The sequence below is a fragment of the Lithobates pipiens genome, unplaced genomic scaffold (genome assembly GCF_037356315.1).
Source record: "Lithobates pipiens isolate NorthernLeopardFrog02 unplaced genomic scaffold, aLitPip1_a1.2 Scaffold_18, whole genome shotgun sequence".
Lineage (NCBI taxonomy): Eukaryota > Metazoa > Chordata > Amphibia > Anura > Ranidae > Lithobates > Lithobates pipiens.
This window is the reverse complement of record NW_027507758.1, coordinates 199872201-199887528: the sequence shown is the minus strand read 5'-3', so window position 1 is coordinate 199887528 and position 15328 is coordinate 199872201. Positions and strand designations below refer to the sequence as shown.

At 47.4% G+C, this 15328-nt stretch overlaps 1 protein-coding gene across 3 annotated transcripts in view; it reads left to right on the top strand.

Moving 5' to 3' along the window:
• The window catches only part of UNC93A (unc-93 homolog A), an 894938-nt gene that overhangs the window by 35101 nt on the left and 844509 nt on the right, over positions 1 to 15328 (top strand). For 2 of the 3 annotated variants that reach the window (XM_077486514.1, XM_077486512.1), the window contains exon 2: positions 11184 to 11318. The exons of the other annotated variant lie outside the window; for it this stretch is intronic. In XM_077486514.1, the coding sequence (XP_077342640.1) occupies positions 11184 to 11318 (135 nt within the window). The remainder of the gene's footprint in view (positions 1 to 11183; positions 11319 to 15328) is intronic. 3 annotated transcript variants of the gene reach the window in all.

The following is a 15328-nucleotide window of genomic DNA, read 5'->3' as shown; positions in this document are numbered from 1 at the left end:
CCTCTGACTCTGAGGAGGATTGACCTAGGCATGTAATATAGAGAGGAACGTAAACTTTAATCACCAAGGATGACGGTACCCGCTCCAATACGCCTTGCGACGATTATTGTTGCAAGTGTGCGTTCTGCGGCGGCTAGGTTTTCAGCCTTTGATTTTCTCGGCCGCGTTGAAGCCGACATTTTGTTTTTGCAAGAGACCTGGCTGGCATCTGTGGCAGAGATGCACCTAGCAAAGAGGGAGTGGAGACATGGGCCCTCCCTCTGGTCTCTTGCGGCTGAGCCCTGCAGTGGTGTTGCGGTCCTTTTTAAGATCGGCTTGGTGGCTTGTCGACGAGTGATTGAATTAGAAATCGGTAGGTGTTTGATTGTGGATACAGTCGTGAGAGGGGAATTTCTCCGCCTCATAAATTTCTATCGTCCCAAGTCAAGGAGGGAGAGGAAGGACCTTTTTGCGCTGCTGAAACCGTACCTGTTTACATCCCAGCAGGTGGTCTTTGGTGGGGACTTTAACCTAGTCACCAGGTCAAAGGACCGGGCAGGCACCTCAGGCCCTCTGGGATATGATAGTATCTTTTTGAATCGTATAGTGAGGGAGGCCGGGTTGGTGGATGTGCATGTTCGCCACTTCCCCAACCTCACTGGTTTCACATACTCCAGAGGTAGTAGCAAGAGTAGATTAGATTAGAGTTTTTTTTGAAGGGGGACTCGTCCTTTGCGGCTCCTGTGCTGCATGCGGTCGAGTTTTCTGATCACTGTATGGTGTCGGTCACTCTGAATGTGGCAGACACCCCTCAGAAGGGTAAGGGCCTGTGGCGACTAAATTGGTCGCTACTTGAGGACCCTGAAGTCAGGTCGGCCTATGAAGCCTTTCTTTATGGAACAAGCTTCGCTCCTTGAGAGCAGCTGCTCTCGCCAGGAATGGTGGGAGGTAGTGAAGAAGAGGTCGGAACGCTTCTCCTGGGAAGTCTCTGGTCGTCGGGCAGGTTCCCGGTAGCAGGCCTACCAGAAGTTGCGCAGGCGGCTTGACCGCTTGGTTTCTGATGGTGGCCCTCAGGACCAGATTTCAGATCTGAAGCTTCAGATGAAGGAGTGTCAGTATGACCGTCTCGCCTCCCTGGTTCTTGAGAGGGATTACGGGAAGTTCACCAACCCGGACCCCTACAAGAGCTGTGGTGACGCGGTGAGTGGGAAGGTCATACATGGACTGAGGGATCCCTCGGGTTCTTTGGTAAGGTCCAGGCCGGGAATCCTGGGGATCGTAAGAGCCCATTTTTCGGACATCCTGAAGAAGAAGCCTTTGGACCTGGGAAGGGCCAAGAAATTTCTTGATGAGACCCCACTTGAGGTGGGGTCTGACCCCCTTGGCTCTTTGACAGAGGAGATCTCTGTGGCCGAAGTTGAACAGGCCATAGATTTTTTGTCCCTAAAGAAGTCGCTGGCACCTGATGGGTTCACGGCGGAGTTCTACAGGACCTTTAAGGGCCTCTTAGCTCCTTGTCTGAGGGAGGTGTTCAATGAGTGTTTGGCATTCGGCCTGCTTCCTCCCTCGATGAGAAGGTCGGCCTTGATCCTTCTGTCAAAGGGGAAAGACCCGTCCCTGGTGGAGAATTGGCGCCCTATCGCCCTTCTCTCCACGGATAGAAAGATCCTGGTGAAGATACTGTTTTGTACATATGTCTGTTTCCCAGCACTGCACAGTTCCTGGCCGCAGCACCTTTAGTGCTGTCCTTAACGTCCGGGAGGCTGTGGAAAGGTGCAGGGCAACGGGTGATGGGTGGTATCTGTTGGCATTAGACCAGGCGAAAGCTTTTGACCGGGTGAACCATGAGTACCTCTGGCTTCTCCTGGGGAGATACGGTCTGCCTGATCAATTCATCGATTTTGTACAGGGGGGCTGAGAGCTTCCCTCTTGTCAATGGTTGGGTGGGTCCTACCTTTCCGGTGGACTCCTGTGTTAGGCAGGGCTGCCCGCTGAGTCCCCTGCTCTACGTCTTTGCAGTTGACCCCTTTGTAAGGAGGCTAGACTGCGGACACCTGAGGGGGGTCCAGGCGGAGCCCTGCAGTGGCCCGGACAAGGCGGTAAGGGTAGTGGCCTATGCGGACGACGTCTCAGTAGTGGTGGCTAGCCGAAAGGAGGCCCAGTTTGTGGAAATGCAGATTGGGGATTACTCCGAGGCGTCCGGTTCGCTGGTCAACTGGACCAAGAGCGAAGTTCTCTGGTTGGGGAGGGAGGGTGAGCAGTTTGCCCTCCCGGACGTGTTCCCCGCGCCCCGGCCGGAAATTAGAATTCTGGGCATTCATTTTGGCCAGGGTGACTATCCCAAACTAAACTGAGAGCACAGGCTGGTGAGTGCCACCCAAAAGGTTAATGCCTGGAAAGGCTGGAAGCTGTCACTGAGGGAAAGGGTGAGCTTGGTCAAAACCTATTTGCTTCCCGATTCCTCTTTGTCAGCTACGTTTGTCTTCTGCCAAGATCGCTCTATGCGCGGATCTGCGGTCTGTTCTTCCTGCTTTTGTGGGGAAACAGGCTGAATCTCATAAAAAGGAGGTCACGTACCGACAGAGGAGGCAGGGTGAGTTGGACATGATTAATCCCACGTTTTTTTTTACTGTGGTGTTTCTTAAAGCGGGAGTCCACCGGGACTCCGCGTTTTTTTTTTTTTTTTTAAAAGCCAGCAGCTACAAATACTGCAGCTGCTGACTTTTAAATAGTGACACTTACCTGTCCAGCGCGCCCGCGATGTCGGCACCCGAAGCCGATCGCTCGCTCGGCTGCCGGGTCCCGCCGCCATCTTGGGTATGGGAATCAGGAAATGGAGCCTTTCGGCTTCATTTCCCGGTTCCCTACTGCGCATGCGCGAGCCGCGCGGCGCAATCCGGACGGTCCCCGCTGCCTCTGGGAGCTGTGTGTTTCCCAGCAGGCAGCGGGGCACTTGCTGAAGGGGGCGGGCGCTTGCGGAACGGGGGCGTAACCTACGCTCGTTCCGCAGAGAGCTAGCCCGGAAGTGGGTGCAGTTACCTGGATTATCCAGGTAACTGCACCCCCCTCCACCCTGAAAGGTGCCGATTGTGGCGCCGGAGGGGGGGGGGATTCCGATGAGCGGAGGTCCATTTTAGGGTGGACCTCCGCTTTAAGTTCAACCTACAATCCATTTTTCAGGACGAACCCTCCCTGTGGGACCGCTCATGTAAGAACTGGTTTCTGGTTTTCCTGAGTGGGTGGGAGGGGGTGGTCGCCCCGGTGATCTACGGAGATCCCATGGGTACCTCCCTGCCTATGTTCCAACCGCCCTAAGGGTACTGAGGCGGTGGAGGATAACGGCCCTGGAGGTGGGCTCGTTGGGTCGGCGTGAACTGTACTTGCGGGTCATGACCTCTGACTTTTTGAGACCACTAGCCTTAAGGGATTGTCCGGACAGGGTTCTCAGGGAGGGATTAGCCCTCCTGAATTCCAAGAGAATTCCAGCCAAGTTCTGGGATCTTGCATGGAGGGCATTCCATGGACGGCTCTATGTGAGGTCGAACTTAATGTACCGGAGTCTTGAGGACAGGGGCTGTCCTCGTCCCGAGTGTGGAGGGGCACTGGAGACCATGGACCACTTTTTGGTTGTGTGCCCTTTCAACTTGGGGGTTCTGGGGGAGGTTGGGGATGCCATTGGCTATCCCCGTCTCCAGGCCCTTACCTATTCTGAGAGGGTGTATGGTGACTTCAGGGTCCGGAGGGGTTATGAGTTCTCGTCACTGTTTTTAGTTAGTATAGTTTGCCTTTATTACACCTGGCACGCGCAGTGCTTAGTGTCCACTAGGGGCAAGTTCCTGCCCGTGCAAGAGGTGGCGGGTGATATCTTTCAGGAGTTGGTGAAGGTGAGGTATCTTGAGGGAGAAAGAACGGGTAGGGAAAGGTGTGCCAGATTGTAGAGAGGCTTTTCTTTTCGGCCACCTTGATGATCTTCCCCCTTGCTTTTTCTTAAGTGGTGGGTCTGTCTGTCCTGTCTCCCACGATTAGTTTTTTGGGCAATTTAATTTTAAAAACATGGTAAGCACTGATGGTTTCATTACGTTCCTGTCTATAAGGGGTGTGTAGTGTATATAGATAAGTCGTAGTAGATAAGTTGTTACAGATTAACTGTTTTAATCCGAGTGATCTTGGGCCGGAGGGGGCTTTTCCTGGTGACCTCTCTCCCTCCGCGTCTTGAGACGGACTTTTCTTTATGAACTGGTGAAGAAAGCATGTTTTCTTTTCTATTTTATTAAGCCTGTTTAAGTTGGTTTCTTTTCTTCTTCTCAAGAATGAGTACTTTCTTTCTTTGATTTGTAATACAACTGGCAGCAGTTTTTAAAATAAAAACCTCCACCTATATAGCTAACTATCTTGCTCGTTTTAAATAGAGCTTGCAGTAAGCGGTAGGAGATTGTGCGTGCTGTCTGCGTGCTCTGAACCCAGTATACACCGCTATATCCACCTACATAGCTCTTCTCTATTTGAGCCATCTGCCATCTGCAGGAGTTAGTGGAAGTTGTGTGTGCCTCCAGCACAATATACACTACCCAATTTCTGGTTTTCCCAACTCCCTTCAGGCCATTACCATGTCTGGAAGGCCAGCAAGGAGAGGCAGACAGGCACGAGCCGATAAAAGAGGGCAAGCAGGCTCTGTGTCTAGAGACAACAGTGCTGGTCGTGGACGCGGTGCATCGTCATCATCAGCACGTGGCCATGGGACACGCTTGTCCTTCTTTTCGGCAGTTGGACATGTTGAGCCGCAACATGCCAACGACTTGGTAGAGTGGATGACCAAGCCCTCTTCCTCCTCCTCATCCTCTCTCACCTAGGCTCAGGGTACTAGCAAAGCAGCTGCCAACGCATCGTCTTCCCTCCTCTCAATGTCATCATCAGTGACTCCTTCCCTAGACCCACCACGTCCTCCTGAGGAGTCTCCTGAACTCTTTGAGCACAGTGTTGGGTACATGCTCCAGGAGGATGCCCAGTGTTTTGTAGGCTCTGATGATGATACTCAGCTAGAGGAAGGCAGTAGCGTGAATGCAGAGAGAGGGGATGCTCAAGAAGGACAGCAATCTGGCAGTCATGTTCCACAAGCTGCAGCATACTGCCAGGTTTGCTCCAGCGATGAAGAGGGAGGGGATGATGAGGGCACTGACTCCACGTGGGTGCCTGGTAGGAGAGAGGAGGAGGAGGAGGAGGCACATGTCCAACGAGGCAGGATGCCCTCCGGGGGCCAGCTTAGGGGCAGCACACCGACTGAATCCCACCACAGAGCTCCGCCATGTGCAGGGCGCTGCCTCTGCGCGTTATTCTAAAAGTTCTTTGGTGTGGGCCTTTTTTGAGACGAGTGCATCAGATCGCACCGCTGCTATTTGCAACATATCTCTCAAGCGTATCTCGCGTGGCCAAAACATCAGCCACTTGGGCACTACATGCTTGACCAGACATATGTTGATCTGCCATGCAGCTCGTTGGCAAGCGTACCTCAAAGAGCCACACCAAAGAACAAAGCGGACCTCTCCTTGCTCCTCATCAGCTGGGATCTCCAACCCCACTAGACCTTCAGTCCTCTCTGAAACCTGCTCTGAGAGGAATAAAGGTGTAGAATTAGGTGTGTCACAGCCAAGTGCTTCCGGGCACTCTGCTAGCAGTACACCCACGTCCGATTATAGCAGGCAAATGTCCCTGCCCCAGCTGCTGGACCGGCGAAAGAAGTTCACTCCCAGCCATCCACATGCCCAGCGGTTGAATGCTAGCTTGGCTAAATTGCTAGCACTTCAACTGCTGCCTTTTCAGTTGGTAGACTCGGCCCCCTTCCGTGAGTTTGTACAATGTGCGGTTCCTCAGTGGCAGGTCCCCAAACGCCATTTTTCTCATGGAAGGCGATTCCGGCTCTCTACCGGCATGTGGAAGGCAATGTCCTTGCCTCGCTGGACAGGGCGGTCAGCGGTAAGGTGCATATTACCGCTGACTCATGGTCCATCAGGCATGGACAAGGACGTTACCTGTCTTTCACGGCCCATTGGGTCACTCTTCTGGCAGCTGGGAAGGATGCAGGACAAGGTGCAGTAATGTTGAAGGTTGTTCCGCCATCACGCCTCCAAAATGCTACTATTGGTTGTGACACACCTCTCTCCTCCACCCCCTCCTCTTCTTCTTCCTCCATGGCCTTTTCCAGTGCTCTGTCCTCAGAACCAGCGGTGCTCCATAGGCGTTCCAGGGGCTACGCAAGTACGCAGGCAAAACGATGCCACGCCGTGCTTGCGCTGGTTTGTTTGGGGGACAGGAGCCACACTGGGGCGGATGTTTTGTCAGCTCTGCAAGGGCAGGCCGAGAGGTGGTTAACGCCATGCCATCTTAAGCCAGGAATGGTGGTTTGCGACAATGGCACCAACCTCCTCTACGCCCTCCGACAGGGACAACTGACCAATGTGCCCTGTGTGGCTCACGTCAACCTGGTGGTGCAGCGGTTCTTGGGCAGGTACCCGGGCTTACAGGATGTCCTGAAGCAGGCCAGGAAAGTCTGTGTGCATTTCCGCCGATCATTTAATGCCTGTGCTCGGCTGGCTGAGCTCCAAAAGGAGTTGAACCTTCCCAAGAACCGCCTTATATGTGACATGCCCACCAACGTTGGCCATGCTGCAGTGGCTGCACACGCAGCAGAGGGCCATCAATGAGTACCTGTGCGACTACGGCACCAGGACAGGGTCAGGGGAGCTCGGTTTTTTCTCGCCACGCCAGTGGGGCATGATCAGGGAGGCATGCACTGTCCTGTCACCGTTTGAGGAGGCCACAGGGATGGTGAGCAGTGACAGTGCAGGCATCAGTGACACTGTACCTCTTGTCCATCTCTTGGAGCATACGCTGCCTGGAATAATGGACAGGGCACTTGAGGCAGAACAGAAGCAGGAAGAGGAGGACTTCCTTGCCTCTCAAGGCCCCCTTTATCCAGACAGTGTTCCTGCTGTGCCACCCATCACACAGGAAGAGGATGAGGAGGAGGAGGATTATTGTGTCAGCATGGAGGTGGAGGCTGGCACTCAGCATCAGCAGCAGCAGCAGCAGCAGCAGCAGCAGCAGTCTTGTAGGGATGATTTACAGTCCCAAGAAACCCGTGGACTTGTACGTGGCTGGGAGGAGGTAGCTGCGGAAGATGTTGTCCTTAGTGACCCAGAGGACTCCGGACTGAATGCCTCAGCTAACCTACGCTGCATGGCCTCCCTGATCCTGCAAAGCCTGCAGAAGGATCCTCGTATTCTTCGGATCAAGGAGAAGGACCATTACTGGCTGGCCACTCTCCTTGATCCACGGTATAAGGGTAAGGTTGCCGACCTTATCTTGCCATCGCAGAGGGAGCAGAGGATGAGACATCTCTGGGAGGCCTTGCAGAAAGGTCTGTGCAACGCGTTCCCAGAGACTGGGAGGTTACAAACTCCTGGTCCTGGACAACATGTTGCTGAGGCATCGGTCAGAAAGAGCGGTGGAGAAGGTGGCCGTCTGACCGATGCTTTCAGACAATTTTTTAGTCCGCAGCCCCAAGGTATGATCGGTTCCAGCAACCATCGCCAGCGTCTGATTTACATGGTGCAGGAATACCTAGGGGCAAGGTCAGATTGGCCTGTTCTGCATCCAGCGTTCTTTTGGAATGCACCTTCAGTGCTGCTGGTGGCTTTGTTACCGATCACAGGGTGCGCCTGTCCACCGAATCAGTTGATCGACTGACCTTCATCAAGATGAATCAGTCTTGGATCACCCAAAGCTACCAAGCACCTGAAGCTGATGTAACCAAATAATATTTTTTTAAATATCACATCCCTTCAAGACTGCCTATGCTGAGTGACTGTCCTGTTATGTTGATTGTCTGTCCTCTTCCTCCTCCGCTGATATGTTGGAAGAACATTTCTGGTTCTGGGTGATGCCATCAGCCCAATTTTTCTACCCCTGTTTAACAGGGGCGTTTAATTACAATTTTTGATGCAATGCTTTGCAGCAGGGCTAATTCCTGCACTAAAACTAGAGTATATGGGAGAGGTTGCAATATCGTGGCACCAGTGCCTAAGGCCCAATTTTTCTGCCCCTGTTTAACATGGACATGTAATTACAATTCTTGATATAATATTTCACAGGAGAGCCCATTCCTGTGCCCACCCAGAGTAACTGTGAGGACTTATAGTGTTGTGGCACCAGCACCACAACCACCAAAGGTAAATTTTTCTACCACTGTTCAACAATGGCATGTAATTACAATTCTTGATATAATCGTTCACAGCAGGGCGCTCCAGCGCCCACCAAGAGTCACTTTGAGGGCTTACAATGTTGTGGCAAAACCAACACCTTGTTCCGCCATTTCTGCAGAGCATATAGGGCAGGCCCCTACTTTCAAACATCCAACTTACAAACATCTCCTACTTGCAAACGGAAGGAGACAACAGCAAGTGAGATGAAAAAAGATGGACGGCAAAACAAATCATACAGGGGTGATAACCCTTCCCTATGTTTTCCAAAAAGCTTAAAAATCGTTTTTTTTGACTGGAGCTACACTTTAAAAATGTACCAGTTGAAAATTACAAACAGATTCAACTTAATACAACAAACCTACACAGTCCCTGTCTTGTTTGCACCGCCTGAATACTGCTGTTCTGAGTATATAGGGCCTGGGGGCCCCACGTATATCCTTTTTTTAATATGGGTACGGGGTTTCCCTTAATATGTGTACAAGACCCAAAGGGGCTAGTAATGGGCAGGGAGGGCTACCCATGCCATTTTTCTCAATAATTTTCAACCATATTGCAGGAACCAGATATAACATTAAAACCGCAAGCAGTTTTAAATGATGTTATTTCTGTTAAAGTGGTTGTAAACCCTTACAAACCACTTTGACCTACAGGTAAGCCTAGATTAAGGCTTACCTGTAGGTCCAAGCAATATCTCCTAAACCTATATGGTTTAGGAGATATTTGCCCGAAAACGGGCACCGCTGTCTACGGCGCATGCGCCGTAGACAGCGGCGCGCAGGCGCACTAAACGCGGCAGTTCCAAGAGTGGAGCTGCCGCATTTGTCGATTCCCGTGCGCATGCGCGGGAGTGACGTCATCGCGGCTTCGCCGAATGACAGCGGCGGAGCTGCGAGACGCCACCAGCAAGATGGATGCGGTGGACTACAGGGGACAGCGGTGACTTCGCTGGCTCCTGTGTCAGGTAAGTGACACATAATGGGCTACTATCCGATGCATAGTAGTCCATTATGCTTTACCTTTGCAGGGAAAAAAAGAGGAAGTAAACTCATCAGGGTTTACTTCCTCTTTAAATGTCATTTTGTGCAGGGACTGTTCTAAACACGGAAAACACGTGGCACTTCACAGGCATACTACCCCCCAGGCACGATATTTAAAGGAATATTTCACTTTTTTTTTCACTTTAATCGTCATTAAAATCAGTGCTCCCGCCAAAACGGACATTTTTAAAACTTTTTTTTGCATTGACCCATGTCCCCTGGGGCAGGAGCCAGGTCCCCAAACCCTTTTTAGGACAGTATCTTGCATATTAGCTGTTAAAATTAGCACTTTTAATTTTGAACATTCGAGTCCCATAGACTTCAATGGGGTTCTAACGTTCGTACGAATTTGGGGTCCATACGAAAGTTCTGGTGCGAACCGAACCGGGGGGTGTTCGGCTCATCCCTAGTCTAGTGCCTTTTTTTGAATCACTAGAGAAAACTGCCTGAGGACTGTAGTGGCTACAGACCAGGCTATCCTTCAGGGATTGTGATCGTCTGAAGGTAATCTCAGGGTAAGGTTTCAAATGCTTAGAAATCTTTTCATCACTCATAAGGAGGTACCAATATTTGTTCAGGATGTTCCTAACCTGTTGTTGTCCTGAAAAAGTGGTAATCAGGCATACACCAGACTTGGATTTAAGAGGCTTGGAATCATGGATAAGAGAGACTCTGTTCTGGTCCTTTGCCTTAAGATAGTCTTTTTCAAACATTTGTGACTTTAGCCACGTTGCCGCAAAACATTATCGTAGCAATTGAGCTTCTATTTAAAAATCTACCTCGGAGCTACAATTGTGTTTGATGTGCAGATATTGGCCATATGGGACACTGGCAACTAAAGGCGCAGGATGGGAGGTGGCAGCATGCAGTAAAGAATTACCTGCAGAAGGCTTATGGTACAGAGTTGTCCCAATAGTGCCATCCTCGTTGACCATAATCTGTACATCAAGAAAAGTTCGTTTTTGCTGACTTAGTTCATAAGGTATCTTGAGATTGTATTGATTCATTTTCAATTTGTCCAGAAACAGAAGAAGAGTCTCCCTTGTGCCCAACCAAACAAAAAATTGTTATCAATAAATCGTCTCCATATGGGAATCAACTCAAAAGATGACTGCATGTCATCACTGAAAAAAAGAATGCGTTCCCACCCCCCCAGGTACAGGTTGCTCCCCATAGCCACCCCCTGCACCTGGAGGTAGTGGAAATCACCAAAAAGAGAAATGTTGTTAGACAAAATGAACCCAAGTAAGTCCAAAATAAATTGATTGTATTGCTTGGGCACCCCAAGGTTCTGTCTGATGAAGTCCCCCACAACACCCAACCCCAAATCATGGGGAATGGAGTTGTAGAGGGTGTTTGGTGCTTCTTAATTTTATATGGAAATGTACTTTTAAAATGTGTTGTGTATCGCAAATTTGTTGAATAATATATATATTTTTATGGATATTTTTTAATATTCATGTATCCTTGTTTGTGACACCTTTAAAGTCCCGGGTTGGTTGATCCCAAAGTCCTTTCTTTTGTCCTGTTTACATTTGTTCATGCCTATTTCTAGTCAAATGAAGTTTGTTGTCTAGAGGGGTTTGTAACTAGAATGAAATGCAAACTTGATTCAGTGTAAAGAAGACACTCAGCAGCTGTTTACACATCTGAGCACTAGTGTGGGACACCAGAACACCCTTTTTATTCGGGTGTCCCACACACGTGCTCCAGTGGATATTATAGTGATGTCTCCATCTGTCAAACTTTCACAAAACAGGAAAGTATTCCAGCTTTAGAAAGTCTCAAAAATAATGTTTTCAGGTTTGAAAAAAAGACAATTGTACGACACCTCCAAGCAATGTTTCATATTCCTATTTCTGCCCTCAAATATCAGTGTGCTAAGTATTCCTTTTTTACATTCTCATAGGGGAGAGAAGACTCTGGATATCTGAGGACACCAGGGACCCCACACCTCACCAAGAAGGGGAAATCCAAAAATCAGAAGCAGAGGAGGAGGAGGAAGGAGAAGTTGTTGAAATTGGCAAAATTGGCACCACAACAGGTGAGTCTCTGAGGTAATAAATGTATCCCTGCATTTTTATAATACATTGTGTGTTTTTTGGTTTATTTTTAGGGGATGTAGATGTTGTGGAAGAAGAATCTCATTTTACCAGTGAAAGTGCCCACATCCTCATCAGGGAGATAATGGGGTGCAATTGCGATTTAGATAATCTCAAGAAAAACATCAATGAGGTTCAACAAAAAATTAAGAACATTATTGATGTTTTAGGGAGAATCTGAAACACCCAAAACTAGCTAGCATAGATTTTATATTTTAAAAAACTGTTTTATATTTTGACAAAAGCCAAATTTGGAAGATGCACACAGTGCGTCAACATGTGCTATCTCCCATCATGGGGGATCAATGTATGCTTTTTTGGGGGTGTAACCCCTTCCTTGCTATTAAAGTGGCTGAGATGAAGGAGTTGCACCCCCAAAACATGTACATTAATCCCCCATGATGGGAGATAGCACATGTTGACATTAGGCATGAGATCAGAAGGAAAATGCCCAGTTTGAATCACAATTTGTGTGCATCTTCGAAATTTGGCTTTTACAGGGGTGACACCCCATGTGATGAAGGCAATATCAACACAGTTTGGACATACTCATTTCTGATATTGTCTTCACTTTTTAAAGTTGAACTTTGTAAGTTCCTCAGTCCTGTATGTTACGCATTTATACATGCCTGTTTCCTCAAAAAGGGCAAGTTATATTAATGTTACCAAAAATAATGTTATATACACCAAATATGTTGGTTTGTTGTAAAACCCTTTTATAAACGCACATTTGAATGTGCTTTATGTAAAAAGTTTAATAATCAACAATGTGTGGCTTCCTTTTTCAATGCGCAAAAGCAGTATTTGCAGTAAAGTTGTTGTTTTCTGTGACAATGGGTGTAATTTACTAAAGGCAAATCCACTTTGCACTCCAAGTGCAGTTTCAAGTGCACATTTGCAGTGCACTTGTAGTGCATAGTGGATTTGCCTTTAGTAAATAACACCCACAGTGCTTTTTAATTTCCCCCAATCATGCCATTTTAATGACTCCACACATTTCTGCCATGGTGCTGAAAATGAAGAATATTTTTGTCAGTTATGCACTACATACATTAACAACAAAAACAAAGTGTGTGTGTAGCAGACCCACAACATAATAATAATATTGTCTGAAAAAGATACTGTAACCACATCTCGCACAGAAATTTGGTTTGCACTGTTAAAGAAAAAGGCCCAAAAAATAAACAAAAAACAAAGCTAGGAGACACTTAAAACAAACCCAAGCAGTAAATTACAACTCATGCCCAAAGCCCGGTATAAATCCAAGGGGGATCGGAGATTCGCTGTCCAAGGGCCTCGGCTATGGAATGCTCTACCAATCAACATCCGCCTTGAAGAAAATCACCTGGCTTTTAGGAAAAAACTCAAGACCTTCCTCTTTTAGCAGATGATCAAAGCTCGCCACAGCGCCTAGAGGCGATTCAGTTCGCATTGTGCGCTATACAAGTATTTCATTCATTCATTCAAATGAAAACAAATATTATTGCAGTTTGAAAGAAAAATGTATTTAAAAAATGCCTCTCAGACATTGTCTGGGATATCAAATGCCCCCCTACCTGCAAAGTACTCGATGTATTGGTTTCTGACCTCGCGGGCACTTTGGCGGGGCAAGCCAGGACGGTCAGCTTCAAATGCCGTCATGTTGGCAAGTTCTGGAAAGTCTGCCTCAGGCCCAACTGAGGCCATATAGTTTGGAGAGTACTTTTTTTAAAAATTGTGCAAAATGATGCAAGAAAGCACTATATGGTTCAGTCTATATTCCGCCATGTGGATAGGTGTCAAAAATAGGCGGAACTGGCTGGCCATTATCCCGAAAGTTCTCTCCACCACTCTTCTGGCTCTGGCCAGCTTCTAATTAAAAACCCTCTGGTCCGGGGTGAGGGTCCTAATCAGGAATGGCCACATAAGTGTAGTGCCGGCCACGAGTGCTACCGGCTAAAACCGCTAGATCTGTGGAGGAGCTGTGTGTGTTCCAGCCTCCCACGCCGCTCCTCCACAGATCTAGCGATTTTAGCCAGGATTTTAGTAACAGAATTTTCCTCAGCTTTTTATTAACTGCGTGAGGATTGCATATTCAGCACACGTGCCAGTAGTAGGTGCATTATGCTGGGAAATGGTGCTACCAGTGTTAGCTATTGGGACCCGATAGGTGCTTTTTCCATCTTTTGTCCTCATTTATTGTTTTGGTTTTGTTTTTGTGTTTGCCGGCCATCTTATATATTTTTAATTATTTTTTAATTTTGTAAAAAATGTTTTTGATTTGTGAGATTTTTTAATAAATACATTTTTGGTGACTAAAATACTGCACCATGGGAGCTGCTTTTTTGTTCTTTCTGAGGATCCATCACATTGCCACAAGCCTTTTTTAAAGGGGACCATCCTAGATATAAAGAATACAGACAAGTGAAAGGAGGTGGACGAATCGAATGAAAACAGTTGGATACTGAGGGGCTACATGCACTTAACCCCTTAGGGGGACAAAGATTTGGTGAGTGGGGATCCGAGTGGGTGAGCACTGAAGTCACTGGATTTTTCTGATCATGCACTAAAGTCACTTTTAACCTGATTCGTTATCCACTTCATAGTTCCTGAGACCTCTTACACATTGACTGTGCCCTTTATTTTTATTTAGATTTCTAAAAAAGCTATTTTGGGATATAAAAATAGCTGGTGTTGTATTTCTTTTGCACATGTTTTTGCACTTTTGCACACATTGCACTTTATGAATTTTGGAGAACTGTTTTTTTTTGCACATAATTTGGACTTTATTGTCACATGGACTAATGATGAATGATGCCTCTCTTTTTGCACATGGAAATACATAGTGTGGAATAACTGTATGATATGGAAGCATTGTGTTTGAGCACCTCACATTTATATTTATGGTCTGATTTTTGTTTGATATTTATATTCATATTTTTTTTATAATTACTTATATTTTTTCATTCGTTTTATTCATCACAGCATTCTGTATTGCCTTATACAATAGTTTTGGGAGTGTGTATGCAGAGGAAGTGTTGTCCAATTTGCCCATTTTAAGTGTATGGTGTGTATACGCACTAGGGAAATACTTTATATAATTTATATATATATATATATATATTATACAAACCGTAGCGTGTTCTCATTATCAGAGAAGACACAGTTAGTCTGGTCTTCCTTTTGCTTAGGAGGTTTTTTCCTCCGGTGGTAGAGAGGAATTTGGAAACCCCTCTTAAATATTGATCTAGTTCATATCATTTTTGGGGTAGCGCCTGGGGCCCTATAACTTCTTTATAAATTACAGGGAGAACATGCAAACTAAACTTCAGGCAGATAGTGTTGTGGTTGGGATTTGAACCAGTGACCCTTCTTACCAGTGACCCTTCTAGGCGAAAGTGCTAACCACTACACCACTGTGCCACCGTCTACATGCAAGTCTGTGGCAGAGACTTTGCTTTATCTGAACACTCTCGGCTGCTAGTCCCAGTGGGAGGAGGTCTATACAGTAGCTGTGAGAATCCAGTTGTAAGTGGCTATTCTCTGGATTCCTGTGAGTGAGAGACTTTCTATTTTGAGCAGTTCCAAGAGTACCTGAACTTTCCACCTAAACCCTCTAACCCTCATTGAGAGACTGTGTTTTGTCTACTCTTTTTTTTTGCAAATAAAAATCCCGAAAAAACTGATCAAATGTCAGTTTCTGCAAGTCTTTGGGCCATCTACTTCGGGAAACCCCTAGACGAACACTAGGTCAAGAAGGTAACGGTAAGCCCAACAAAATCAGCCTCTCCTTCGGGGTCAGTGCTACATGTGGGGTCTCAGGTCCGGGATTTACCGTTAACCCTCGCAACGAAAGAACACATGGTAACTACAGGGTAGAGGGTTCAAAAATAATTTTTTTGGACTGCGCCATTTTGTGAAAAATTATTGAAATCCACTGTTGGTGTGTAAACTGTGGGCGTTGGAAAAAGCC